This window comes from Trachemys scripta, chromosome 22 (genome assembly GCF_013100865.1).
Source record: "Trachemys scripta elegans isolate TJP31775 chromosome 22, CAS_Tse_1.0, whole genome shotgun sequence".
NCBI classification, from domain to species: domain Eukaryota; kingdom Metazoa; phylum Chordata; order Testudines; family Emydidae; genus Trachemys; species Trachemys scripta.
This window is the reverse complement of record NC_048319.1, coordinates 3612534-3640168: the sequence shown is the minus strand read 5'-3', so window position 1 is coordinate 3640168 and position 27635 is coordinate 3612534. Positions and strand designations below refer to the sequence as shown.

Here is a 27635-nt window from a genome sequence, read left to right as displayed (position 1 = left end):
GACCCCAGCTAAATTCCTCTGGTTCCTGAAAGGGGAAGATCAGCAAAAGACCAGCATTAAAACAGAGCAAAGCGTTTGTCCTACAAACCTGTGCTTCACCCTGCAAGACATTTTAAGATACAGCTGTCCTGCGGCTTTTTACTTTAAGCCCCTTCTCTAGTTCTTTTTTTTTTTTTTTAATTAAAGGAGAGTTGCGGCTGTAAACGGAGGCTGTAATGTATTATTATGAATGACGTGTGATTAATAAAGGGGGTAGTTTCGCTTGGTGGGAGTTTTATATCCTGTTAAACAGAAGGTGTTGAAATGCCCCCTTTAAACGAAGGTTCGGTTGGGAGAATGTCAAGCCAAAACTTTTAATCTTTAGTCAGATTTGGAGTCTGTAAATATGGCTCTGTATTCAAGACCCTGGTGGATTACTCAATGCAAGGCTCTGAAGGGATGGTAGAGAAATCACTCCACCTGTATGTTTCCTAGCTTCACATGACAATGGGGCCGGCCTTGTGCAGCATGTCCTGCTCCTTCCCCAGAGGTGGCTGCACTTTGGTGGGGCTGTGATTAGACAGTCAGGATGTATGGGAATGAAAGATGCTATGGGAGGGTCAGAGGTCATTGGGGATAGACACAGAGGGGAGTACTGCTCTTTGCAAATGTCCCTGCATGATGCCCCCTCCCCACCTCCAGCGTCCTGCTCTGATGCCCTCACTGCGCCCTACCGTGTGTTCACCTGTATGTAAGTACACTTGTATTAAGTGCACACTTAAGTATTTAAAGTACTCCACATGCTTGTACTTAAGTACCTGACATATTCTGTACTTCGTGCTTGTATTTCAATACATTCTAAAAGTACTTAAAGGATAATTTTCTTTGATCTAGGAGTACCTTTTCAAAATAGTTTTTTGAAACAATCACCTGCCTCTCCACTCTCCCGTTTGGTCCCTAGAACCTGGCTTGGGAACTTCAGGCCCTGAGTTCTGCCTGCCAGGGCTTTTTCTTGCTTGGTAGAAAAGGTGAAGGCGGGACTTAGAAACCGGTTTCGGAATATTTTGAGCTGTGATACAGCTGCAAGTAACAGAAGTACAAAGTCATTTGCTGCTGCTTCTGAATCCCAGTCATTTTTTAAGTTGCGTTGGCTGCAGAATCAGGAGAGAAAAAATGCAAAGGAACTGGGTTTTTTTTTTTTTATATATTGACCAGACAATCGCAGGGAATACGGGAGTTGAGAACACTTGCACATGTACTTTTAAATACATAAGTACTATCTCCACAACATACATGTACTCCGATGTACTTCTGTAACGGTGTACTTGGCACCTAGACTAAGTGCTTTTTATGGCAACACTGCAGGAGCAGCCCTGCTTCCTCCCCAGTTCCCAGCCCTGATAGTCCCCAAACTTCAGCCCTGATGCCCCCCAGTCCCCAATGCCCCCCAATCTCCATAAGTCCTGATGCCCCCCATGCCCCTCAGGTCCCCCAAGCCCTGATGCCCCCCAGTTCCCAATGCCCCCCAGTCTCCATAAGTCCTGATGCCTCCCGTACCTCATCCCAATGCCCCCAGGTCCCCCAAGCCCTGATGCCCCCCAGCCCCAATGCCCCCAGACTCCATATGTCCTGATGCCCCCCATACCTCATCCCAATGCCCCCCAGGTCCCCCAAGCCCTGATGCCCCCCGCCCTGAAGCCCCCCAGCCCCCAATCTATGCTGCCCCCATCCCCATCCCCTCTGGTCCCTGGGCTTTCCCCTCTGACACCCCCACCCCCATTGTCCCCTCCTAGTGGCCGGCCCCTTTAAGAGCCCCGCCCAGCCGGGCTCCCCTTCGTGCCCCTTGATTGGCCGGCGATGACATCAGCGGGGCGGGGTGTTCGCCGCGGTGACGTAAAAGCGGGAAGGGGCGGGGCCAGGCACCGCACGTCGTGCTGGAGCCCGAGCCGGAAGATGGCGGCGGCGGGAGCCGCCGAGCGCGCGAGCCGGGGGGAGGCGCCGCCCCGCGAGCCCGCCGGGCCCCGCCGCTACTCGCTGCTGGTGATCGTGGGCGGCGGCTGCCACCGGCCCGGCCTGCTGGGCGCCGTGCTGGCCGCGCTGGAGAGAGGTGAGCAGGGCCCCGCCCGCGCAGCGCCGTGCACCCCCCCCCGCCGGGCCCGTGCAGCGCCGTGCACCCCTCGGCCGAGTGCCGCTGCAACCCGGGGCAGCACGGGCCGAGGCGCTGCGGGCCCCATTCATCGCTCTGCTTGCACCCAGTGCACCGGTGCATGCAGCTCCTGTGTCCGGGACATCTCCCCGCCCTTCCCCCCGGCTTTCCCCATACAGGCGCCTGTGGGAGGCGTTGATACTTCAGACTAGGTGGGGGAAGGGTGTGCAAAGTCCAGTTGTGGTGGTCTAGTGCAGCCCTCCCCCCCCAATTATTGCTTATGTTTAAAGGGAGTCTCTCCTATGGGGGTGGGGCAGTTTATGGTGTTTTTAACATGGGTGGGGGTGACAGCGGGGCTGTCCCCAGCTCCGTGAATCCTGGACTCTTGTATTGCTTAGCGCTCCCTTTGCCTAGGTGTAGTTCCATCCTATTGCCCCCTCTCGACTTCTGGTTGCACCTGGGCATGGAGGCCCAGGGTGCGGAGTGTAGCAGCAGCAGACAAAGGTTGGGGGTGGCTTTGTTAATGCTGGGATGGGCTGGGACCGGTTTGCAACTCAAGAAATGAGAGCGGGGCGGGGGAGCATCCGACATGATGGATGGGGCAGCTGGCCCACGCTGGGCCTCGGGAGAGCCGTCCGCCTGGAGAAGCTTGTCTGGCCTCGGGAAGCGCTCTGGAGTGCTGGTTTGTCAGGGTGTGTTCGGGCTCAGTGGGTCAGCGTGGTTTGAGGAAACGGCCAGCTGAAACTAGGAAGGGCTGAGTTGTAATGAGCCCTGCTTCAGAGCTTCCTCCAAGGACTTGCTGGGGACCTGCATTTACTGTTCCCGAGCCGGTGATGGAAACCGTCGCCTGGAGCGGGATGTCTGAACGTTGGCCGGCTGCGGGGGGTTCCGTGTTCTTAGCCTGGCACTGGCATTATGGTATTAATGGGGGGGGCTAGAGGTGCTGTGAGCACTGAGCTAGTGTCTCCTTCTGCCGGAGGTGCTTTCAAGGCCCGGAAGGGGCACAAATTTGGAAGTGATCTTTTAAAAAAAAACCATTCATCCACCATGCGTGAACTGAGTAAGCAGCCTGAGAAGGCTAAAACTGTTACGTTGAGCAAGGTTTATGCAACTCTGCATTTTCTTGCCCCCCCCCCATCGCTTCTAATACCCTAATCTTGCACCATCTCCCTTTGGTTGGAAGATCGTTAACCCTTCCACAGACTGGGGGATGGTGGAGGAAAAATACCGATGGATTCGTTCCCTATGATGGGCATGAGGCCGGCCTGCTAAGCTGGTTTGTAAATCACTAGACGTGACGGGAGTGAAACAGGCTGCGTCTCTGTAATCCCCGCACAGTGGCTGCACGGGGGCCTGGGGTTTGTTGATGAGCTGGGGTTAGAATTCCTGACGCATTAGTGGCCTCAGGGAGCAAACCCACTCTCCTGGAGTGGGGAGAGGAGCCCGGTTGGCTGGTGTGACTGGCCAGCGTGGGACAGGAATGAACAGATGGCTGCTGTATAAGGGTGTACGGTAACTGGGGAGGCAGAAGGCAGAGAGACGCAGCGGCTGTCGTTCGCTTTCGGAGCTGATGGCTGTACGTGCTGCCTCTTGAAGGCTGCGCTCCCGTAGCCGGAGGGAACGCTCTTCTGTCTGGCTGAGCCTGGCGCGGCTGAGTCACTCCTGCAAGGTGCGTGCCTCCAGGGGAAGCAAGCGTGCACCTGTCTTCAGTGGTGAACATCAAGGAACCTGTAACATGGTTGGAACCTGAAGGCACGTCTTTGGTGCTGCCTTTAAAGACGCTCCTGACCCCCCTCTGTTAACATCCCGTATGAGGCAGGCATGTCCCAGCCAGGCCTGCGGAGTGGCTCTGTTCTCCCCAGGAGGTGGCTGCCCAGATGTGTGGGAAGCTGCGAAGGACGAGTCGGGGCGCATGGACGGGCTTCTCACACAAGAGCGGAGACTGAACCTGAGGCTGTTACGGCTGCAAAGAACCGTCAGCATGTGGAGTGTATCGGAGCTTGGGGAGAACGTGAAGCAGTAGCTGGGGAGTGTTCATTTCGCCGAGGGCTGACTCAGGGGCCGTCGACAGTTAAAGCTGTAAGGAAGGGGCAGAAGTGTCATTGTGAAGATTTCCACCAGCCGTCTGGGGCAGGGAGTGTGCAGCTATAAACCAAGGTTCATTGAACTCGCAGGGGAGGCTATGTGAGGGGGAACGCGGCTGGTTTCCTTTCCCCGAGGAGCCGCTCGGCGAGCGTCAGGAGTTCGGAAGCCCTGGGATAAAGCTGTTTGTGGGTAGCAGGGGCATCTGATCCTGTTGTCTTCGAGCTGACTCAACGGGAGCGTTCTGGAGCCAGTGACTGGAGGGAGTTGGGCTGTGACCCCTTCTGACCTTTCGTTTTCAAACCCGAATTGTAGAAGGATGTTACTCAGCCAGGGGTGGGGGGTCAGCTGAGGCATCAGCATGTGTCACTGGGTCCCAGTGTCTAGGAAATGCGGCAAATGCCATAGATGCTCTGACTCTGTGCGCCTAATTAAGCCTATTCCAGAGCGTAATTATCCTTTACTTAGAGTTTTTCCTAATATCAAACCTAAATCTCCTTTGCAGCAGATTAAGCTCATCACCTCCCATCCTACCTTCAGTGGACATGGTGCACAGTTGATCACCATCATCTTTATAACAGCCCTTAGCTGTCTCCAGATATGTTATCCGGTCCCCCTTTGTCTTTGGGGTGAGCATACTGGGACCTAGTCTCCCCACCACGCTGCCCCGGGGGCCCTGATCACCCTGCGTCTGACCCACACCTCAGAACTGTCCGAATTGCCCTGGACTCTTCCCCTGCTGGGATCCTGTCTCCTGCCCAAGCGGACCAACAGGGTTCAAAAGCACTAGATAAGTTCATGGAGGATATGTCCATCAATGGCTATTAGCCAGGCTGGGCAGGGACGGTGTCTCTAGCCTCCGTTTGCCAGAAGCTGGGAAGGGGCGACAGGGAATGGATCACTTGATGATTCCCTGTTCTGTTCATTCCCTCTGGGGCACCTTGCACTGGCCACTGCTGGAAGACAGGATACTGGGCTAGATGGACCTTTGGGCTGACCCAGTCTGGCAGATCCCCCTCCAGCCAGACCTGTCCTCACTCAGCAAAATCCTCCCAGTGGGCTCTGTTCCCACACTAGAGGGGTGGGGGAGTCTGCTGCTTAGAGCAGGGGTCTGGGAGTCGGGGTCCCTGGGCTGTATTGCTGGCTTTGCCAGGAACTGACCTTCACATCCCAAGTGCCTGTCACTGCACATCCGTGCCTCGGTTTCCCTTCAGTGTACTAGTCTCCTGTGAAATCATCGACCTATTTACAAGCCTCGAGACTGAGTTCCGTGGACAGAAGTCGCAGGGACAGGGTTGGGGCAGGCTCCTGATCTCGTCTCTGTTGCCAGCACACTGATACCACTCCTGGCTAGCATCGCGTCCTGTGCCGGCGGTCCAGCTGTCCCTCTCTTGGCCTGCTGGGCAGTCACCCGGCCCGCAGCCAGTAGCTCTAATGTGAACTTGGGGGGAAGCCTCTTGAGGTACTTAAAAGCCTGGGTGACCCGATTCGTGCTGGCTCTGTTCTTATCTGGCTTGCTGTGGATGTTCCTTTCCGTTTTCCAGGGCCCCGTGATGAGCTCAGCCTCCGGTTGACACGCTGCCCTGTCATGCAGGCCTCTCTCCTGACACCAAACAGGAAGCGAGCCACAAAGGGATCGTAGTCAAGTGGTACGTACAGCCAAGGTGGCGACGGTTCCTGCCACGTTGGGCTGTTGCTACAGTCTGTCGGGGGGGTTTCCTAGCATGTCGGCTGAGTTGACATAGCAGTGAGGAGAGTGTTTTGTTTTGCTGCTGAGAGTTTTGGGCTGGACGCTGTCCGAGCAAACTCTCCGCTTGGAATTCCGCTGGCGCTCTGCGGCCGGCTCATCCCCGGCTTGTGCAGGTCTTGGCAGCGTAAGCGCTCATTGGGAAAGGCAGGGCAGTCCTGGTACTGGGCCCCCAAGGGGCCTCTTCAATCGTAGGTGCTGAATGAGGCAGCCTGGCTCGGCTGCCTTGGGCAGGAGATCGGAGCAGTTCCAGTGAGTCTCCGAGCAGTACGGAGCTGGGGGAGAAGAGAGATGGCAGGTCGGCTGGGTTGGTAAGTGCAGAGCCCCGCTGGATAGGGCCTGGCCTGCAGACTCCGCTCGAAGGAGGTGTGGGAGCCACTGCAAATGTCTAGAGCCAGTGCAGAGTGACTCTGCTTTGCAGCAGGGTGTGACTTGAATTGGTTGCAAGAGACCCAGGTTAACCCAGTCAGTGCATGTGAGCAGGGACTAGTCAGTGACTCCAAATGCAGGTGAAGTGACACCCATCGCCACTGAGCTGTACTTAGCCGCAGCTGGTCAGTGACAGCTTCCCTATACGGGGGGAGGGATAGCTCAGTGGTTTGAGCGTTGGCCTGCTAAACCCAGGGTTGTGAGTTCAATCCTTGAGGGGGCCATTTAGGGATCTGGGGCAAAAATCTGTCTGGGGATTGGTCCTGCTTTGAGCAGGGGGTTGGACTAGATACCTCCTGAGGTCCCTTCCAACCCTGATATTCTATGATATTGCCCTGGCAGCACCCCTTAGCCCTGCTCAGCAAAGGGGGGGCTCCTTTGCAGAGGCCAAGGACTGAACGGGCCAAGGGCGCTGTGATGTGAACAGCTGTCCCAGGGGAGCTTGCCTGTGAGCACCTGAACTCCTCCCACGGGGGCCACCAAACAGCGCATGGTCACGACCAAGCATCTGCTCATCTGGGCCGGGGTTTGAACCTGTGACCACCAGGAAGGAAACCAAGGGACCATCCGTTTGGAAGAAGGCTGCGAAAGTGACTCCAGCCTGGAACGCCGCTGGAGCTGGTTGGTCGGGCTCCCTTGCCACTCGTATCTCTAGTTCTGGGTTGCGAGGAAGAATCGGTTTGGGAATCTGACATGGGCAGCTGCAGGTTAGGGGGCAAGAGGCGCCCTGGGCTGGACTAGAGGGGAGGTCAGTGCAGACATGGAAGAGGCTGTCTTGTGCCAGCCAGCCCCGTAGTCTTGTGGCCGTGGGGGGCAGGAGGGAAGGCTAGAAGTGCCTTTGTTCACTACCTCTTTTCTGCCAGACAGGTTCTGCAGAGATACTGTCCCTCCAACTTCACCCCTGTTTCCTCCACCCCCCCCCTCTCGTCGCAGGCCCGTTAAACCAGGACAGCGTTGGAGCAAGGCTGCTAAAGGCCAGGCTCGCTGGGTTGCCTTTAGCAGCCTTGCTGCTGGGTTGCTGGGCATGGGCCCCTTCTCCCTCTGGCGAGGGTTCAGGGCAGCATTCGACTCCACGCTCCCTCGATCGGCACGGGGAGCTCCTGCTCCCTTGGCGCTGTGCTGACCTCCCCTCGTGAGGTCAGCACAGCTGCCCTGTCTCTTGCTAGCCTGGCCCCCGCGGGTGTCTGCGGGCATTTGCCCTTTCCCTGGCCAAGCAGCAGAGGGAAACGGCCTGTTGTTGCCGCAGCCGGAAGCCCTTTCCTTCCCCCATGGCCGTTCGTAGTCCCTCAGAGGTCCTTGTGTCTGTCCCAGAACACGTCCTGCCAGGTAGGAGGAAGGCTTAGGAACCTGCTGGTCTTCAGCAGTTGGGGGGCCAGTGGCAGCAGCTTGTGCCCTGGGCTGGGGCAGCGTCGCGGAGCTGTCAGGGCGCCTGGATCACGCTGTAGTTTATTGAAGGAACTCTCGTCTCCTAGCAGCTGCTCGTGTTTATAGGCTGCGCTTGCAGGGCTGGGCACTAGGCAGAAGAGGCGTGGGCCCTGCCTGGGAAGGCTTGCGCTTGCACGTGGGAATGAGGACAGGGGTGAGGCTGGGGGGAGGTTCAGCACAAGCCTTTAGTGCCACTCCCTCTGCTCAGCCCTGGGGGGCAGGCCTAGCGCGGGAGCTGTGGCTTCTAGTCACTTTATTCCTCCCTCCCTCGCTTGCAGAAGTGATGGCAACTGCGTCGTATTGCCCAGTGTGCGTCTGCATTACCCCTTCCCCTCCCCGTGCGGCGGTGGGGGGGGATGTGTGTCTCTGCCCGCACTGCAGGGCCGTTCTAATGCATGCGCTGTAACCTGGGCCTCCAGTCTGTCCCCGAGCCTTGGCTGTGAGCGGCTCGCGTGACCCTGAGGCCTTACGGTGCAGGGTCACATGCTCCTCCCTACGGTCCACTTTGTGCATTCCCTGTTACTTGCAATGAGGGGCAGCGACCCCTGGGTGAGCTCCCATCCCTGCTGCTCGGGCTGCTAGCTGGCACGGGGCGCGAAGAGCCCTGTAAGGCGTCAGGCTTCTCTCCGGCCGGGGCTGGGTGCAGCGTGCGCTGCTGACGGAGGCTGTCGCAGGGGCCTGCGGTTGCTCTTCTGCCTGACGCGGACTGTTCCGCGAGGCCGTGCCGTGCCAGGGATTAAAGAGCCTGGGATGGGAGCTTGGTTCCCCCGACTTACCTGACTGGTAACTGATCCTCCCCCCACATGCAGGAGCAGACCCCCGACTAGGCGGCTCCCTGCTGACCCATCCCCTCCCAGTGTATTCCTCACCTGGGGCGGTTCTGCTGGTCCCGGTTCCCCTTCCCTGGCTGGTCCTGGCCTTGCAGCCGCCGGGGCAAAGGGGGCCCTCGAGGGGACTGCTCCGGGGGCTTCGCTGTCCGTGCTGCTGGAGAGGAATCTGCCCTGCCAGCCAGGCACGTCCGCTCCCTCTCACCTGGAGCCAGGTTCGTGCAGGGTCCCTGGTGCTTGCATTCCCCAGGGGTGAAGCCCTCGGAGCAGACCGATTGCTCACCCCTGTGCCAAGGCAGCCAAAGGGAGGCAGAAGCCACTGAGGAGGAAGTTGCTTGCCCAGCCGGGGAAGGGAGGCTGGCGTCACCGCCAAGGTCAGCCCTGGGAATCCCTGTGGTGGCTGGTCTCTGTGAGCCTGGTGCCTCTCCTGGCAGGGGCAGGGCAGGGTGGGCTCTGCACCCCTTTGAGAGCTGCGGGTGCTGATTGTTCTCTCCCCAGGAATCCGCTGCTGGGACATCGACCTCACCTCCTGCAACCTGGACGAGCAGCTGAAGCTGTTTGTGTCCCGGCACTCGGCCACCTTCTCCAGCATCGTGAAAGGTAAGGGCCATCTGCCAGGCCTCTCCCGTCTCCACCTGCCCAGCTGTGCATCCCCTAGTCCTCTGCTGTTGTGGGCTTGGCACCTCGCTGGAGATAGCATCGTGCAGGCAGGGAGCCGCTTTCTGGTCCGGAATTCCCAGGGACTGTCCTGTCCCCGCACTCTGGGACACCCCGGGCTCCCCCCGGAGTATTTAAAGGAGCTCTCCAGGCTGCTTGGCCCAGAACTCGCCCTGCTCTGGGGGGAATCTATTGCAAGTCCAACTGATTGTCTGAACGTTGTTGGAGTGAGGCAGCAGCTCGGTGCCGAGCTGGCCCTGCTGTGGGAGGGGGAGGGGAGGAGGTTTCACAAACAGCCCCCCTGCTGTGGAAGCAGCATTGGGAATAACCTGTCTGGGGTACTCCAGTGCCCCCCAGTACCGCAGTATCTGAGCATCCCCCCCGACTGCTCTGTGAGGCTAGGGGTGCATAGGACTAGTCCCCTTTGCTCAGGTTTTGGGGGGGGGGGTTGTATGCCACTCAGATCCATGCTGTCTGCCCTTGACAAAGTGCTGGCTACGCCCACCAGGAGCAGATGGCAACGTGCGCCCTGACACATCCAGCGGCAGAAGCAGCATCTGGGAGCTCGTGTTCTGCTCTGCATCGGCAGAAACCTCGCGTGACCCCCTCCACGCATGCCCCTCCTGGCGCTTAGCAGCGTTTAATTCGTGTTGCAATCCGTACCTCAGCCCAAACTGCAGGGGGAAGCCAGGCTGCCCAGTGAGTTGGAAATAGACAGGGAGGCAGCACCATCCTTCCTGCTGTGTGCGGAGGGGTCGCTCTGGGGGCTGTCTGAGCTCTCTGTTGCTTGTCAGGTATAGCTGGCTCCTGCAGACCATCCCCTTTCCAGGGGTGCTGAAGAGCTCGGGGACCCCGCCGGGTGGAGCAGGACATTGGCCTGGCTGCGCTTCCTCGTGTAATGCCCGGAGGCTGGCGGAGGGGAAGCCAGGCCTTGTGCTCCAGAGTGGGGAGAAGCTTGGCTGTCTGGGGGTGCTAGGCGCTGTACAGACAGAGCAGAGTCCCTTCCCCAAGGAGCTTAGAGAGGCCCCTGTGCCGGTAGCATCCCTCCCCTCTGGCACGGGTAGAGCAGAGGCACTGGTTGGGCTGGGTTCAAACGCTGTCTGCACCAGCTAGTGATGCTGTTAGGGGTAAAACCCTCCCCCAGCCTCGGATACCAGTGGGGCGCCAGAGAGAGTGCACGGCCATGTGCCCCGTGTGGAGCCCAGGGAGAGCTCAGAACACCAGGGGAGCTCGGATTTCAGCTGCTCACGTGCAGTTCATCAGCACTATTGTCCGTCTCGTGACCGCGGCGCAGGGAGAGGTGGCTCGTGGGCTAGTGCTGTGCGGCGTCGGTCCGGGAAGAGCAGCTGATCCCGTCTGAGGGGCTGGGGCTGAGCCAGCCATGCACAGGGATCCCGGCAGCCTACAGCCCAGGGCAGGGTCTCCTTGCTGGAACTCGAGTGCTGAGGGTTTTACGGGCCTCTCTCCAGCGGTGACCGGCCATAGGAGAGTAGAAACGCCTTCGTTCCCGACCAGCTCAGGCTGCCCTGGGTCTAAGGTAGCTGGGACGTGGATGCAAGCGGCTGGAGGGAGAGCCCTTCCTTCGGCCTGTCTCTGGCAGTGGCTGGCCCTGGATGTGGTGGAGGAAGGTGGAAGAAATACCCTCCTGGGCTGGTGTCCCACATCTGCCTGTGTCTGGCTTGCTCGGGGATCTAATGGTCTGGCTTAATCCCCAAAGCCATGAGGTTAAAACCCCTTCTGATGCTTCTGTCACGGCTCTAGGTGCCTTCGCCTTCCCTGGCTGTGAAATGGGCTCCCTGCAGCCAGCTCCGCGGTCACGGTACTCTCCCTCCCAGCCAGGCATCTCCGGCCGGCTCCTCCAGTCCGGCCAGACCAGCCTCCCCGGCTACTTTCCTTTGGGTTCGTTTGTTCACTATTCTAAACGAGCTCTCTGGAAACTGGGGTAGTTGCGCTCACAGAGGCCCCTTCTGTGCACGGGGCTGGGTAGCTCGGGGGCTTGGTAACCAGATAGGGAGCCGCTGACCCCCAGGCTGCTGGTTCAAAGGCGGCCCTGGCCAGCAGTAACTGAATCGCTGCTTGTCAGCAGCTGCTCAGTGGCCTTGTGACATGGGTGTGGCGAGGGGTGTCTGGTCCACGTGCTCGATCAGGCTTCGCTCTGGGGGAGGCCAAGGGTGGAAGGAACCATGGGCTGCTCCGGGGGCCTGCAGCTTCCAGCCCCGCTCAGCTTCTTAGGCCTGGACTGGGCAGATTTAACTGTGGGTTGGGGTGGATGTCTCTAAATGGCTAGTGGCCCAGTACACCTGGACGATGTTGTAAAGGTGCCACGTCCCAGGAAGGCTTAATCCCGTTCCAGTAAGGGACTAGCCTCGGGTGTGAAACGCCCCCACGCCGATACAGCTGCGTCGGCACTGGGAGCTTGGGCTGGCTTCAGTTGGTCCAGCGTCCTAGTGTCTGAGCCCCGCAGCCCATCCCTCACCCTTGGGAGGCAGGGAAGTCACGCCCGCCCGTTATACGGATGGGGAAAGCGAGGCAGTGACTTGCCCACGGTTAGTCTCTGGCAGAGCGGGGAATTGAACGTGGGTTTCAGAGTCCCAGGCCAGCCCTTAGCGATCCAGCTCCCCCGTTCTGTGGGGTACAGGCCTCCAGACCCCAAGGCACTCGGCCCAGCAGCCGGCTAGCTCCCAGAGAGGGAATTTAGCCGCCGATGGGCCCAGGCTTGGCAGGCTCGTGAATTCTTCATTCCTGGGTCTGAGCTGCAGTAAACAGCTGGGCTCCCTGGCACCAACGCCCTGCGGTGCCCTGTGGCCTAATTGACCCTCTAACCTTCCTGCCCCCCTGGACTGTACATTGGCCTTTGTGCGCCTGGAGCCCCGTGAGCTGGGGCGTGCGGAGCAGATTGCTAGCAGCTCAACGGAGCCGCTTTCCTCCATGCCCGGGGCCCCTCGTTGAGCCGCCTCCCCCCCACCTTCACTAGGGGGCTGGGCTGCCGGCTCGTAGAGCAGTGGGAAAGTCTCCGTTCCTTTCCTCCACACTCAGCCTCGGTTCTCTGCCCCTTTGCTGCCCTCTAGCGATGGGCAGCGCAGCTGTCTGCATTAGATGCCATCTGCATGGTGCCTGACTGCATGCCCGGGGAGGGTATTGGGCTTGTGGGATTGCTCTTGGGAGCCTGCCTGCTCCAGCGAAAGGCACGGGCACCCCAGGGACGCACGGTCCGGGCTCCGGCGCTGCAGACTAGAAGGCAGGCTGCAGCGTGGCGTGGGGCTGAGAGCAGACAGGGCCCCTGGCTGCAGCGTGGCCGAATGGTTGTCCTGCAATGCCCATGATGGGTAGCTGGGCCCTGCCAGAGAGCTCCCCGCCTGGGAACGCTGCGGCACAAGCTCCGGTTGGCAGGTGGGGTGAGCTGAGACCTATGCAGCTGCTGGCCGGGAGGGGCTCAGTGCCTTGGACCACTCCCAGCAAATAAAGGTGGAGTCTGCCCCCCTCCCCCACGCCTGCAGGGAGGAGGTGGGGTTGAGCTGACGGCCTCAGGAAAGCAGCTTCAGTCCCCTTGGCCTTCCTGAGCTGGGGCTGCCTCGTCCGGGCGCAGAGCAGGAAACGCCAGCGGCCGTGACGCTGCCCTCCAGCTGGGGCTGCACGGGGCCAGCCCTGTGTGGCCCATGACTTTCCTCACAGAGGGGAGAACAGCTCCGGCGTGCCTAGGGAGAGGGCTCCAAGCGTCTGTTCCCAACCCTGCACTGGACTGGCTGGGGCAAGTCGTCCAGCTGTTATGGGCTGGGCCTGTCTTCCGGTGGGGTCAAAAGTTGTGTTCGTAGCTTAAAAACAATCCCTGTCTGGCTCCGGGGGCAGAACATGGGGGAGGGGGGGTCCCCTCGTGGGCTGAGTCAGCCCCTCTGCTTCCTTCCTTCTCCGGCAGCGGAAGGGGCGGGGGGCGCCTCTCGTCCTTCGACTCAGCAGATCTGCTGGCCTCTGTGGTATCCGGGCTCACGGCTCCGCTTCCCAGCCAGCGGGGTCCTGCAGCGGCTGTGAGCCCGGCCTGGAACTCCTGCCTCAGCCTGGCTGAAAGGTGTGGGGAGGCTGGGAAGGGGGCAGCGGGGTCTGCGTATGGGCCTGAGTCCCCTGCCTGAGCAGGCTGCCTGCTGCCGGCACGACTGGTCCAGCCTGGGGTTGGCTGGAGCTCGTGCCGGGCAAACTCCCCGTTGTACCTGGGTTCTGCGGTAGCTGCCGGTGCGCCGATCCCGTCCGGCACCTCTAGCTTTAGCTGGGATTGGGGGGTGTTCCATCAGGAGTTACGGGTACCCCATTCTCTGATGTTAGCCCATCCAGGGGCTGACTTGGATCGCCCCACTTCCCAGGTGGAGAAACTGAGGCACAGACTCAGCACCTTGCTGTAGGCTACTCCAAGCCAGGGACCCAACTCTCTTGGCTCCAGGGTCTCAGCCCCAAGACCAGCCTTCCTCTGCCCCTCCCTGCGTCCTGCCGTCTCTGCATTGCACTGCCTGACAGGTGTCTCCTTAGCCCGCCTTGGCTACTGTCCGGCCCAGGCATCTCCCTGAAACCCCACCCGGCTGTGCTCTCCGTGCCGGGGTCCCAGAGGTACCAGGGGCAGTGCTGTGCCATTGCAGGGGGGAGCAGTGGCGCAGAAGGCAGGCGAACCGTGCACGCTCTGAACGGCCGCTTGGGTCAGCCGGGAGCTGGCTGGCATTCCCTGCTCCGGGCCGGGTTGCGTACGTTGGGGCAGACCGTGCCAGCTGAGTGCTGCATGGCATGCTGCCAGTCTCCCCACCTGCTGAGCTCTCCTCTGGCGGCTCCTCGCTGCCTGGCCTGTGCCCTGGGCAGCCATCCTCTGTGCAGCGCTCGGGCCAGCCTGGCCCTTCCCTGGGGGGAGGGAACCCGGGCATGACTGGGGGGAGCTGGGCTCTTAACGCCAAGGCCTCTTGTTCCTGGGCAGGTCAGCGGACCCTCCACCACCGGGGGGATGTCCTGGAGACACTGGTGCTGCTCAACCCTTCGGATAAGTCCCTGTGCGATGAGGTGAGCAGGTGGGGAGGGAACTGGGGTCCAATGGGGCCCTTACCATATGTGGTGGGGGGGCAAGGAGGTGCAAGAGCACCCTGCGGGGATGGAGTGGGGGGGTTGCATTCCCCTCCGTAATCTTCTCGTGTTCTGTCATCCTCCCCCTCTGTCGGGCCAGGCACCCTGCTGTCTCCCCAGCCCGAGCGCCCCACTCGGAGCAGCCTGCAGTCCAGGTCCCCAGCCCCCAGCGCTTGGTCTCGGCTCCATTGTGTGGCAGCAAAGATCCCCCTCGAGCTGTTGTAGGCCTAGGTGGCGGGGCTGGGGGTGGGTGGGGACACCCGAACTCAACCATTCTCCTTCCCCAGCTGCGGAACCTGATCACAGACGTGTCCCAGCACAAGCTGCTGGTGTTCGCCGGGCCCTGCGTGGAGGAGACCGGGGAGCTGATGCTGCAGACCGGCTGCTTCTCTCTGCGGGACTTCATCCAGATCTTCACGGACAAAGAGGTGTGTCCTGGCACAGTGCCCGTGATCCGCCTCTTGGCGGCTAACCCTCATGGCCGTCAGCCCCGGGCCAGGAAACACCTTCCTTCAGGCAGCTCTGGCTCTCAGCAGGCCTGGGGGAGAGGCCTCTGTGATCCCGTTACTGTCTGATTCGGAGACACGCGTGTGTCTCCCCCGGCTCGGGGCGCGTGTGCATTTTCACCTCTGGCTGCTGGAGGAAACGCTGCAGAACCTTGACACGGCGGCTGGCAGCGAAGGTGACTCCAGTGTGGGCCCCTCTGGACCCGGGTCACTTTTTTCTCACTAGCCCTTTGGGTCCTGAGCCCCAGCTGGGCTGGCCGTAAGCTGACTGAATGTGCAGCTCCAGGCACCAGCAGCCCAGCCCTGTGGGAAGGGCGTGGGGCTGGCGGAGTCAGTCTCTAGGGGTGCTGATGGAGCAGTTTTCCATGGAGCTGGGTTGCTGCCCCCAGAGCTGCCCATATGGGGCCTCTTCACCCCCACCCCCACCATCTAGCAGGTGTCGCAGCAGTTTGTCTGGCAAGCTCGGGTCCCCTTGCCGTGCATGGCGAAGGCTTTCCTTCCCCAGCAGCCCTGGAACTGCTCCCTCATCCCAGGCCCACGCTTCTGCGCGAACGTGGCCTTGCTTAGTGATTGCAAGCTGTGAATCCCAGCAGCAGCCAGGGCTGCTCAGCTAGGAAGTGGAGGGCAGGGGGGGCGTTGGAGGATCAGGTGCGGGGTGGGTGGGCTGCTGCACTCGGAGTTCGTGGGGCACGTTCCCAGGATGCTGAGGTGAGCGACGCTGCGGTGTCATGGCCGAGCCTGCTATGGGATGGCAGCCCTCCCAGGGCCTTCCCTGTACTGGTGAAGGAGGGCGGGGAGGGACTGTCTGGTGGCTGCCAACTGGCCTCGCCCCTCTGGGAACTTGTGTCAAAGTCCAGGTTGGAGGTGGAGTGTCTGTCTAGCCCCTGGGATGACCTGCCGACAAGGGACAACTCAGCAGCCTGTCGTTGAACTCTGCCATGTGCTGGCATTGACCCTGGCTTGTCTCTCTAGGTCGGGGAGATGCTGAGCTCTGCAGACCCTTCAGCCAAGGCCAGCCTGACTGTCAGCTGCCCTGACTTCGGGGAGTGGCAGGACTCCAGCCTGGAGCAGTACAACCTCCAGGACTTCATCGAGCTGCGGATCAACCCGGGCTGCGTGTTGCCGGAGATGGAGGGGCTGCAGGAGTTCGTGGAATACCTCTCGGAGTCCCTGGAGCCGCAGTCCCCCTTCGACCTCCTGGAGCCCCCGACCATGGTGGGCTTCCTGAAGCTCTCCAAGCCCTGCTGCTACGTCTTCCCCGGCGGGAGGGGGGACACGGCCTTCTTTGCCGTCAACGGGTTCAACGTCCTGGTGAACGGAGGCTCCAACCCCAAATCCTCCTTCTGGAAACTGGTGCGCCACCTGGACCGGATCGACTCCATCCTGGTGACGCACATCGGCACGGACAGCCTGCCGGGGGTCAACAGCCTGCTGCAGAGGAAGGTCGCTGAGCTGGAGGAAGACCCCTCCTCGCAGGGTTCCCAGAGCAACGGGGACTGGGTGAAGAACCTCATCTCCCCCGAGCTGGGAGTCGTGTTCCTCAACGCCTCTGAGAAGCTGAAGGGTATTGAGGGGAACTCCAGGGTGCTGAAGAGCTGTGACGAAGCCAGCCTGACCCTACGCTACCTGGAGAAGCTGGGGGTCAGGCCCAACTTGCTCTGCAGGGACAGCGGCCCCAAGGTGGAGCCCACAGTGCTGTTCCAAAAGATGGGCGTTGGCAGACTGGACATGTATGTGCTGAACCCGGTGCGGGGCACCAAGGAGCTGGACTTCCTGCTGCAGCACTGGTCCGGCAACGGCCACCCCAGCGAGCAGGAGCTGCCCTTGCAGTGCCTGACCTCCGTCTGCGCCCTGCTGGTCTGGCATCCCGCCAGCCCTTTGGAGAAGATCATCCGGGTCCTGTTCCCAGGCTGCACCCCACAGGGCAGGATCCTGGAGGGGCTGGAGAAGGTGAAGCACTTGGAGTTCCTGAAGCGCCCCGTGGTCACTGAGAAGGACTTGAAGGCGCAGGCTGCTCTCCGTCCCGAGAAGCCGCTCACACCGAAGAGGGCGGAAAGCAAGGAGAGCCTCAAGTCGGCGTCCAAGGAGAGCCTCCGGTCTGCTTCCAGACTGAGCCTGGTGGAGGCCGGGCCCCCGGCTCCCAAGGAGAAAGCCCTCAAGGCTGAGAAGAAGGAGGTGAAGCCAGCTCCCAAGGAGAAGGCCAGAGGGCCGGGCGAGGTGGCCAAGGCAGGGCCAGAGGAGGAGAGAGCCAAGGACCCCAGAGCCAAGCCTGACTCTTCAGCTGAGAAGCTCAAGCCAGATGTGAGGCTGAAGCTTAGCAAGGAGAAGGCCCCACCCAAGAAAGAGCCCCTGCCCCAGGAGGCGAGGAAGGAGGAGAAGAGGCCTCTCAAGAAGGAAGATGGTACTGAGGGGAAGGCGGACAGCAGGAAGGAGGTGAAGGCCCTGAAGAGGGACGGGAAAGCCGAGTTGCTGCGGAAGGATGCCAAGGAGAGCAAGGCTGAGGGGAAGGCCGCAAAGCCCCCTGCCCGCAAACTGCCCGGGCCGGAGCCCCGCAAGCTGGCCCTCAGGGCAGGGAGCCTTAAGAAATCTACTCTCAAGAAGGAGCCGGAGAAGCCCAAGGCCAAAGCGGCCAAGGAGGCAGGTGCGGCCAGCAAGGCGCCCCCGAGCCCCGGGGCTGGTGCGTCAGAAGGCTCCAAGTCGCTGTCCCTGGAGGCCCTGACGCAGGAGGCGGCGTGGGCGGGTGCTGAGGCTGGGCGGAAGGAGGAGTCGACAGATGAGGGGATCACCACGGCAGACAGCGAGCTGGAGCCGTCCCCGCTGGAGAACGGGGAGGCTGGGCAGTGTGCTGGCATTGAGGGCCTAGCTGGCTGTGCCGGGCTGGGGCCCACGGACTGCCAGGAGAACGGCGTCGACCCGGAGGAGCTGGACAGCCCCCAGCGGTTCCGGTACCTAGAGACCAGCCCGCTCAAAGCCATCTGGCCCCCTTCTCCCCTCGCCAAGACCCCCAAGAGCGACCGCAGCGTGGACTTTGACCTGACGCCCACGGGGCTTCTCAACCACTGCCAGGAGGGCGCCGAGGACCCATGCGGCAGCTCTGAGGAGAAGACCCTGGAGATGATGTCCCCCTCTAGCTCGGGGCCGGCCAGCGCCGGACACACCCCATTCCACCAGTCCCCGGTGGAGGACGCAGTCATGGTAGAGGAGCCAGCGTCGGGCCCCAACGACAACAAACAGTTCAACTCCTGCCGTTCCTCCCACGACAGCTCCAGCTCCTCCCAGGAGAAGCAGGCTGGCTGCTTGTCCCTCAGCCCCTTCAAGGATGAGCTCCCCGATGTCTCGCCCACCATCACCACCCCCTCCCTGCCGGCTGAGGTGGGCTCCCCCCATTCCACTGAGGTGGACGAGTCACTGTCAGTCTCCTTTGAGCAGGTGCTGCCCCCGGTGAGTGAGTCGCCCCAAGAGGAGCTGAACCAGCCGCAGGGGGGCGGGCTGACCCCAGAGTCAGACGCCTCGGTGGGCAAAGGCGGGCTGTCCCTGCCCCTCCGGCCCTGCCACCATGCTCAGCGGCTGGACAGTGATGGGGCAGACGGGTTGCGCCGGCATGGGCGTCGCTCCGACTCCCCCCACGACGTGGACCTGTGTCTGGTATCGCCCTGCGAGTTTGAGCACCCCAAGTCCGAGCGCCCCCCCTCCCTCAATGTCAGTCCCCGGGACCTGTCCAATGACAGCGACCTCTCCCAGGAGTTGGCCAAGCCCCTGGCCCAGAGGAGAGGTCAGAGGAGCCAGGGCCGCCGGCTGCAACCACTGCCAGGTGCCGAGACCCCCCCCACCTCTGGGAGCGAGTCCCTCCCCACGCTCTCCGACTCGGATATCCCTCCTGCCACCGAGGACTGCCCCTCCATCACGGCTGACGGTGGGCTGGATTCAGACGAGGAGTCGGAGCCCCTGGCCAGAGTCCCTTCCCGGGCCAGAGACCCTCCTCCAGGCCCCCTGAAAGACCCCTGCCCCCTCCCTGCCCAGCCTGGCATCTGCATGGTGGATCCAGAGGCCCTGCCCATGGAGCAGGCCCGTGCAGGGAAGAAGGAGCCCGCCGGCAAGGTGAAGAGGACCCCTTCCCGCCTGGGCTCTGCCCCTGTGTCCCAGAAGGCCGAAACCCCCAAACACTCGACCCTGGGCAGCAAGGCCAGAGGCCCCCCAGGCTCAGCAGACAAGGCCAGGACGCTTCCCCTAGCCAAGGGCCCACGCCTCGGGGCCGGCGGGGACACCAGAGCTTCGCTCACGAGCCGCAGCGCTGGGGCTAGGCCGCTCTCGGGAGCCGGCAGATCATCTCCTGCAGGTAAATGGGAGTGGGGATGGGGTGTAGAGTCCAGCTGATCCCAGGCCAGGAGCAGGGCCTGTCCCTCCCATGCTAACCCAGCCCCAGGCCGGGGGGTGGAGGATATATGGGGCCTTGCAGCCCAGGGTGCTCTGTGGCCTGTGGCAGGAGTTGGGTTGCTGTTGGTGCCACCAGAGTTCCCACGTGCCAGGTGGGAGCTGCTCTGGCTCCGGGGGAGTGCACCACGGAGACTGGGCTGGCCCTGCCCCAGATGCTGGCTCCTTCGGGGCTGAGTCGAAGCACGTGAGCCTGGCAGTGAGGGGGGCCTTGGCCAGCTGTTGCCTGGGCGGTCTGGATCCTGGGAGATCCTGCAGCGCGTAGGAACTGAAAGGCTGCTGAGTCTGAATCCCAAGTGACTCGGACCCCGGATGTGTGGATTCCAGAAGAGCCTCTTGGTGTATTGCAGATCCGGCCTCCTAGCCCAGGGAGCCAGTGACCCTCCCGGGCGCAGCCAGATGCAGTGACCGTCCCTAATAGCAAAGGGCGCGAGAGGCTGGATTTAAAATAGAGTTAAAGCTCCAGTAAAGAGACAGGGCCGGGAGCGCCCCAGCAGCTGAGCAGGTGTACGAGAGGGAACCTGGGATCCTGGATCGAAGGTGTCCAGTGACTGGCCATTGTTGGGTGTCCCAACGGGAGATGCCTGGGTGGGGCACTCAGTACTGGGCACAAACTGAGCCCTTCTGCAGTGTCTGAAATCAAGGCTCCCAAAAATCACTGATCCTACTCCAGTAGTGGGGCCCTTGTGTACCAGGCCGCCTGGCGTTCCCTGCTGGAGCCCCGGCCCTGCCCCCTGTGTCTAAAAGGCCCCCCCCGTCTTGCAATTTCAGGCTCCAAAGCCCTTTCTCCCCCCGAGCCGCCAATCTACTTGGATCTGGCCTACATCCCCGGCTCCTGGAGTGCCAGGACGGTGGACGAGGAGTTCTTCCGGCGGATCCGCTCCCTCTGCTACGTCATCAGCGGAGACGACCATGTCAAAGAGGGCGTCATGCGACCCATCCTGGACGCGCTGCTGTCGGGCAAACATCACTGGGGGAGCGATGTCCAGGTGGGGCTCGGCGGGACGGCAGCGGGGGGCAGCATTGCGCACGGCCAGGCAGGCATGGGGGGGCCGCGGTGGGGTCTCAGGTAACCATATCCCTGCCCCATGCTCCAACCCCGAGCCCTCCGCTGTGGTGGGGGATTTCTGCCTCCTGCCTGGAGCAGGACCCAGGAGTGGTGTGGATGCTGCTGGCCTCCTTCCCCGCAGTCCTGTGAGGAGAACCTGCTCCCCCATTGGCCGGATCCAAGCAGTCCCTGGTGTGTATCGTTCGGGGCGTCCGGCTCAGCCGGGGGTGTTGCGGGGGGGAGGAGGGAATTGGCGGAGGCCGCCAGGGAGCTGGACTCTGGCCTGGTCTGAACAGCGGGGTTATGCTGGCGTAGCTGTCGGCGAGGAGTGGGGGGGAATCGCCCTGTGCCAGAGCAGCTGCCCTGACAACCCCACAGCGCAGAGGCCCTCGGGGGGACAGCTGTGTCTGTCGGCTCGGTGGGGGCTCGGCCGCGTAGCCGTGGCTTGGAGCAGGGGTGGCTGGGTTTTCCTGAGGCAGGAGGGGCCCTGACCTTTGAACTGGGAACTCTGATCTCATCTGGGGGGTGGTCACTGGTGTGCCTCCGTGTCCCTGTTTGACACAAGTGGTGGCAGCTGAGGGCAGGGTGGCTCTGAGCTGGCACGTGGTGAGGCTGTGTCCGTATTTCGAGGAAGGCAGAACCTCCCCTCGCTCCAGCCTCCGTCTGCCCCATCAGCATGTCTGTAACACAGCACCGCCCCCTCCCCAGTTGAGATCAGAGCCCCGTGGGCCGGGCGCTGCACAGACACACCGCAACGAGCTGGGATCTGGAATAGACGGGACAAAGGACGGGAGGGGAAACCGGCAGAGACGTGACATGCCCTCAGCAGGGCAGTGGCAGAGCCTGGTTATAGAAGCCAGGCACCCTGGCTCCGTCAGGGCCAGCCCCACTGGACCCTGCTGCCTCTGAGTGACTGTATCAAATTGGTCTCCTCAGGTGACCCTGATCCCAACCTTTGATTCGCTGGTGATGCACGAATGGTACCAGGAAACCCATGAGCGCCAGCAGGAGCTGGGCATCACGGTGCTGGGTAGCAACAGTACGGTGGCCATGCAGGACGAGACCTTCCCAGCATGCAAAGTGGAGTTCTGAAGGCGGCCCGCGTTAACCCTTTCCAGCCAGACTTGGAGGAAGTGCTTTGGACCTTGCAGAGGGGAGATTGCAACCCACAGGAAGCGGGGGGAGGGCTTCCCCCTGCAGGACTTGCCGAGGCCCCGTTGGCCACGGGTGATTGGGAAGAGGCACTGTAAGATTGGAATGAGCTCTCCATGGCTGCTCCCTGCAGGAGGGGAGGAGTGGGAAGGAATCTCCCCTGGACTGGAAAGGGTTATGCTGAGCACTCCTCTCCTGTCTTGTGCACCACAGTCACTCACCGTCTGGTTATTGCATGCACACAGGCCCCAGCCTCGTGCTCTGCATCCCCACGGCGCGGGGCTGGATCACAGATTGGCAGGGTCTGTAATCCCCATTGCTTGGCTGGGGGCCGAAGCCTGCTACGGGATAGCTGCTCCTCACCGCCCTCCCCAGCCCAGCCACTACCCCCAGCCTCTGCGTAGGGACAGACACAGCCCTTTTCTCTTTGCCCTAGTGATGGGAGCAGGGGACCACTCTGCCCTTCCTGATGTCAAGCAGGTACCTTACCTTGGTCAGGTAATGCAGCAAGGGCCACCTCGCTGCAGCATTGCCCTGGGGCTCCTACGGGCAGCCTGAGCTGGGGCTCCGATTGCTGGTGGCATCCAGTCGCTTCCCTGCTGAGGGACTGCCCCTTGGAGTCCCAGCCTCTGGCTGACGGCACAAGTGAAACGAGTTTGTGAGTCATACACCCCAGTGATGCCACTGCCGGCTTGGCCATGTGCCAGGAAGGGGGGCTGCTATACTGGGGGGTAGTGTGGGGGGGCTGTATCCCAGTTTACTGCCCTTCCCCCAGCTGCTATTAGTTTTGGGGGGCACAAAAAGGAGTTTAAAGTCCCAACTGTCCTGTTAATCCTGCAGAGATGCCAGATTCCCAGGTAGAGACAATCTCTGCCCCAGATTAAGGGAGGTTGGAGTGGGGGGTTTGGAAGCTGAAATTTGTGGGGGGATGAGGGAGGCTGGACTGGGCTGAAGGCTTCCTGCATTCCAAGGCAGTGGAGCCTGGAGTGGGTGCTCCCTGGGTGGGTTGCAGAATGGTGGGCCCCCCCTGCTAGAGCTTTCCCATGCCAGCCCAGCCTCCCTCAGCTGGTGGGGGTGGTTGGGCTGGCAACCCCAGCCCTGTCCCACCCCATGTTGGACCTCAGAAGCACTAATGTTGCTGTAAATGTTTTAAAGCCAAATTTCATGAGCGGTTTGAAAGTTCATGTGAAGCGTGATCGCTGGGAGCAATGAGGGCTTGGTGGGGGGGGGGGGCGCATGAGTGTCTCCTGGGGAGGAGGGGAATTGTAGTTGTCTCATGACCCCCCCCCGCCCCTTTCCTCCAGTCCCTATGTCGAAACTGACGGGGGAGGAGGGCTCCCCGACTTCCGCTAACCTCCCCCTTCTGCAAACCCTGCCGCTTCTGTCTCCCACGCCCTGCATCCCTGCTGCTGACCCCAGCCCTCTGCATAGGCCAAGCAGATCTCTTGGGGCACCGCTGGGCATGAAACCTGCTGGGGGCCTGAATCCCCAGCCACGTTCCAGCTTCTCCACGGCTTTCGCCTCTTTCTTTTTCTCTAACTCATCTTGAAGAACAAGTTTGGGGAGAGAATGTGACACTAACCTGTTCTGTAAGTTTGCAACTTACCTTTTTTTGTAACTTTTTTTTTTTAAATGAAGAAAAAAACCAAAACTGTTACACACAGAAGGTTCTTATTTATCTGATGGCCACTGTGAGGCACCAGTATGCCCACCAGGCGAGCTGCTGGGAAGGGAGGGCTCCCCAGCCCCCCTAGATTTCATCCCCTCTGTATCCAAGGCAGAAGGGTTTAATCCTGTTCTCAGTACTCCCCTGGCTGGGCTTGGAGGCCTTTTTACATTTGATTGTATTGTACTACGTGTCTAGGAGATGTTTGGGGGGTGGGTGGGGAAAGGGGAATTGAATGTTTCACCTTTTAGTGCTTTATATATTTTCTTAGCTAGAAGATGTTTTTAAAGTGGGTGTGAGGGAGGGAGCTCAGAGCTTGACCCACCTCCTCATGGCTCAAAACCTGGGGGCGTGGGGGGTGGTAGCCACCTGTTTCTCTGCCCCCTTGTGACTCTTCTCCCAGGGCAGTGGGTGGGTTTGCTAGAGGTTTAGGCACCGACACACACGCCATGATGTTGCACACACGATGTGATGGTTTGGTAAATGTATTGAACAAGCATTAAAGAGACACTAGCCCAACAACTCGCCGTGTGCTCTGTGGCTTCCTAGCAGGGCCGGGCAGCCTTGGTTCCAAATGCACCATAAGGGGGAGGCAGTGGGGTTTGCGGGGGTTCTTGGAGCAAGACCCAGGGCTGGCCAGTGAAAGTTCAGGGGCTGATCTGCCCAAGAACTCAAACTGATGCAACAGGCCACAGCTGTTCACACAGGCTTTTGCACCAGTTTTCATCCATGGAAATTCCTGCCTCAGGCTCTGGGGGTGCAGCTCTCACATCACCAAGCCCCCCTCCCTGGGCAAAGCCAGGGAAGTGCAGACATCAAGCTGGGGCCTTCAGGCCAGACCCTGATGGAATTGGCCTGTGCTTCGCAGCCTCGGCAGAGGGGGACGCTGGATTGAATTAGCCTTGGCAACTGCCCTCTGATCTAACTATTCCAAGCCACAAGGTAAGGACCCGGGGTAGGGCCGGGGCCGGGTAAGCACTGCTAACAGCAGCCTGTACCATACAGCTGCCAGAGATAGCTATTGGTGCTAGACTCACCCTGGATACTTCTACAGTGAAAATGCAACAGCTGCACTGCTGTACCCCTCAGTGTATCTGCTCACTACAGGGGTTCTCCCCTCCCTGTAAACTAATCCACCTCCCCAAGGGGCAGGAGCTCTAGGCTGCTGGAAGCCTTCTTTAATCAGCGGAGCGCTGTCTACACCATGGCATGGTTGTGGATTCCCCCCCCACGCCTTGAGGCTGCGTCTCCACCAGCGCTCGAGATGTAACTCCCGGCTTGGTGGGGAGAGCACGCTAAACCCCGCAGTGTCATACTGCCGGGGCCTGTGCTGGGAGGGGCCAGCGACCCCGTCTGGGCCTAGGGTTCAGCCGGTCGCACTGGGGGCTACCTCTGCCCAGCTGTTTGCGCTCAGCGGCTCGGCTGTTTGCAGCAGGTTAGTGCTGATGGGGCTGAAACTTGCACCTCCTGCTCCCGGGGAGATGGATTTTAGTGGCTGCACCTGGAGCTCCCTTGGGCAGGGCAGCCCCTCATGGCGGGGGAGGTAGCTGCTCACTGATCCTATGAGAAGAGTAGATCCTGGATGGGAGGGCTGGCGGGAGGAGCTGCCTGTATTCAGCGTTTCCCGCTGTCCCTCCTCCCTGGCATTACCAGTTTCTCCACTGCTAGGCAGGGCCGGCTTACAACCAGGCCGTGCAATTGCTGTGGCTCCAGGAGGAGGGGCTGCCTCTGCATCCCTTGCTGGAGGCTGGCCGGGCACTGCCCTGCACCCCCGGCTCTCGGCGATCAGGGGCCAGGCGGGTGGGGGTCTTTGCTGGGACCCTTGTGGCCCAGCAGCAGCGTGATGCCGCTGCCGGAGCTGCAGCCAGACCCCTACTCCTCTTTCAGCTCAAGCGAACTCCCCTCACCTCCCCCCTGGGAGCTGCCCGTGGAGTGAGTCTCCAGTAGCAAGGGGCATTGACTGACCGAGGGGCCAGGCCCACTGAGCTGCTCGTGCAGACAGGCCGTGACGGGCGGGAGGCCTAGCGCTCCCACGGACCTGCCCTGGCTGGCAGTTGTCCCCCCCCCCCCACCCCTCACCCTAGTGTGGCTGCCAGGAGCCAAGCAGGGCTGTGCCGTCAAGCTGCCCTCCCCACGGACTGGACACGGGGCTCTGCCTTGCATGCGCCATGAGCGCTGCCTGCTGCAGAGGCTGCCCCATGGCCCTGGCGCTGGGCAGGTTGGGGGAGGGCACAGGCCCTTCCATGGGTTTGGGGTGGAGGGGGATGGAAGTCACTGACTCGGGGTTGGTTTGGGGTGTTTTGTTTTTTAAAGCCGAGCGAAATCAGGCCCTGGGAAGCATGAGGCCTGGGCCTGTGCCGGTGCGTTGCCATGGGCTACGTAGCCAGGGATGGGGTGAGGAGTTGCCATGGCAACTGGCTGGGAAACTTCTGAAGCTGAGATCCCTGCATTTGGGGGGGAAGGGGGGTGCCTGGCCTGCAGCTGTAACCACTTCCCTCCTAGGGTGACCAGATGTCCTGATTTTATAGGGACAGTCCCGATTTTTGGGTCTTTTTCTTATATAGGCTCCTATTACCCCCCACCCCCGTCCTGATTTTTCACATTTGCTGTCTGGTCACCCTATTCCCTCCCCAGTAATGGGGGGTGAGGGGGGTGCTTTAGGCCCAAGCCAGAGCAGGGCATGCTCCCTGCAGACCTGTTCCTGCTTCCGTTGTGGGGGGGATTTCTGGGGTGGGGAGAGGGGCTGGGGGCAGGAGCAAGAGGGACGGGGAGTTGGCCTGGGAGGAGTGAGGGAGGAACGGAGTGTGATGTTCAGGGACTGGCACATTTATAAGGTCTTGGGGGTATCTGTGCCTGCCTGGCCCTGCCATTCCTGCACCCCCGGCTGCTGGGGCAAGAGGCAGCCACTCCACGGATGCTGAGGAGTCCCGCAGGGCCCTGGCTGTGCTCGGAAGTGGGAGTGCCCCATAGCGGCAGGGGCCGGGGGCTCAGAGCTGACTGGTTGGGCATTGCTCAGCCCCGTTAACCCAGTCTGCTAGGCCACGCCAGCCCCTTCTCTCGTCCATCCACCCAGCCGCTGGTGGAGCAGAGGGGCTGCCGGCCAGGCACTGTCCTAGCATGCTGGCTCTTGGCCCGGCTTCTCCTGTGTCCGTTCAGCCGGGGCAGGACCTGCAGCCAGCAAGGTGGGGGTGAAGCAGAGGGATGCCCAATCCTGCAGCCTTCACCCAGCTCTATGGAAGGGGAGAAGGTTTGAATCCTGCCTTCGAGTGGGCCTGTCCCAGCCCTGCGCCTCTGAGCTCCTGCGCTCAGGCCCAGTTTCCGAAGCAGCCACGTTTCCGGTGCCCAACTTCAGAGCTGGTTCTGGGAGGGGCTGAGCCCCAGGCCCTGAGCAGGAGCTGTGGGTGCTCAGCTCTGCTGTGAATCGGGTCCAAAGGTGGTGCTCCAGCTGCGGGTGTTTTAAGTGGCATGCAGCCCTGGGCACCTGGCTCCTACGCCTCTGCTCCAGCCCCTAGCACAAGGGACGAGGTTGGGTCTGGGTTTTGCCCCCCTCCTAGAGAATCCTGAGCGTGGGGTACATGGGGCTGTAAGCTGACCCCCTGTAAGCAAACGGCCTCTGTGCTGCGTAGAGACCAGCTGGCGTCTACCTGAGCTACAATTCAGTCTGGCTGCTCCTGGGGGGCTAGAAGCCCCTCACCTGCACTAGCTGTGGTTGGCGGGCAGTTGGGGGATGAGTCGACCCCTCGGTGCTGCTCGCTGGAACCCAGGCTTGTCCAGAGCAGCCAGATAAGAGCCAGGCAGGCAGCTTCCCAGGCGCCAGAGTGCTCCCGCCATGGGCAGGGGCAGCCCGAGGCGCCTATAACTCTCATGGTGCATTGATAAGAGCAGGCCAGGATCTACAAAGCAATCCCCCAGCTGTTCCCACTGTCTGGCCCTGGGCTTCAGGCTGGGCCCTTTGCCTGCTGCAGCAGTGGGCAAGGCTGCTAATCCAGTCTTGGGGAGGCAGGCGTGGGAACCATGCTTCCTTGGGAGGCCAGGGCTCCATGCCAGCGTCTGGCAGGGCGTGCTGTGAGACCTGGGCTTGGTACGTGTGTCCCCGAGATTCAGCAAGGCACCTCCCTGCCTTTATCTCCAGCCACCTGCTGTTAGCGCCCCAGCCCTGGGCCGGAGATGGCCACTCCCCAGCGGGTTGGATTGGGTTACGCCTTGCACAGAGCAGCTCCCAGCTGAGCCCGGCTCAGTCTGGCCCAAACCACTGAGGCCAGGGGTAAGGGAGGGAGCAGCCTCCCAGCAGGTCGGTGGGTCCCCCCACAGCCCACTAAGGTCTTGGGTCCCAGCTTGAATCCATGTGGTCCATCCCCAGCAGGACCATTCCTGGTCCAAGCTTCCTCTCTGCCACTATTCTCTGTCCTTGCTGTCTCTCTTCTCCCGAACCCTCTCTCCACCGAGTGC

At 61.3% G+C, this 27635-nt stretch overlaps 1 protein-coding gene across 1 annotated transcript; it reads left to right on the top strand.

The window, feature by feature from the left end:
* The first annotated feature begins 1935 nt into the window (after positions 1-1935).
* Positions 1936-23708, top strand: MAP1S (microtubule associated protein 1S). Its single transcript, XM_034755206.1, has 7 exons — positions 1936-2086; positions 9134-9235; positions 14241-14323; positions 14671-14811; positions 15862-19225; positions 20092-20309; positions 21305-23708. Exons 4-7 carry the CDS (start codon positions 14752-14754, stop codon positions 21458-21460), a joined length of 3798 nt encoding a protein of 1265 aa, XP_034611097.1. The 5' UTR covers positions 1936-2086; positions 9134-9235; positions 14241-14323; positions 14671-14751; the 3' UTR covers positions 21461-23708.
* Positions 23709-27635: the final 3927 nt, after the last annotated feature.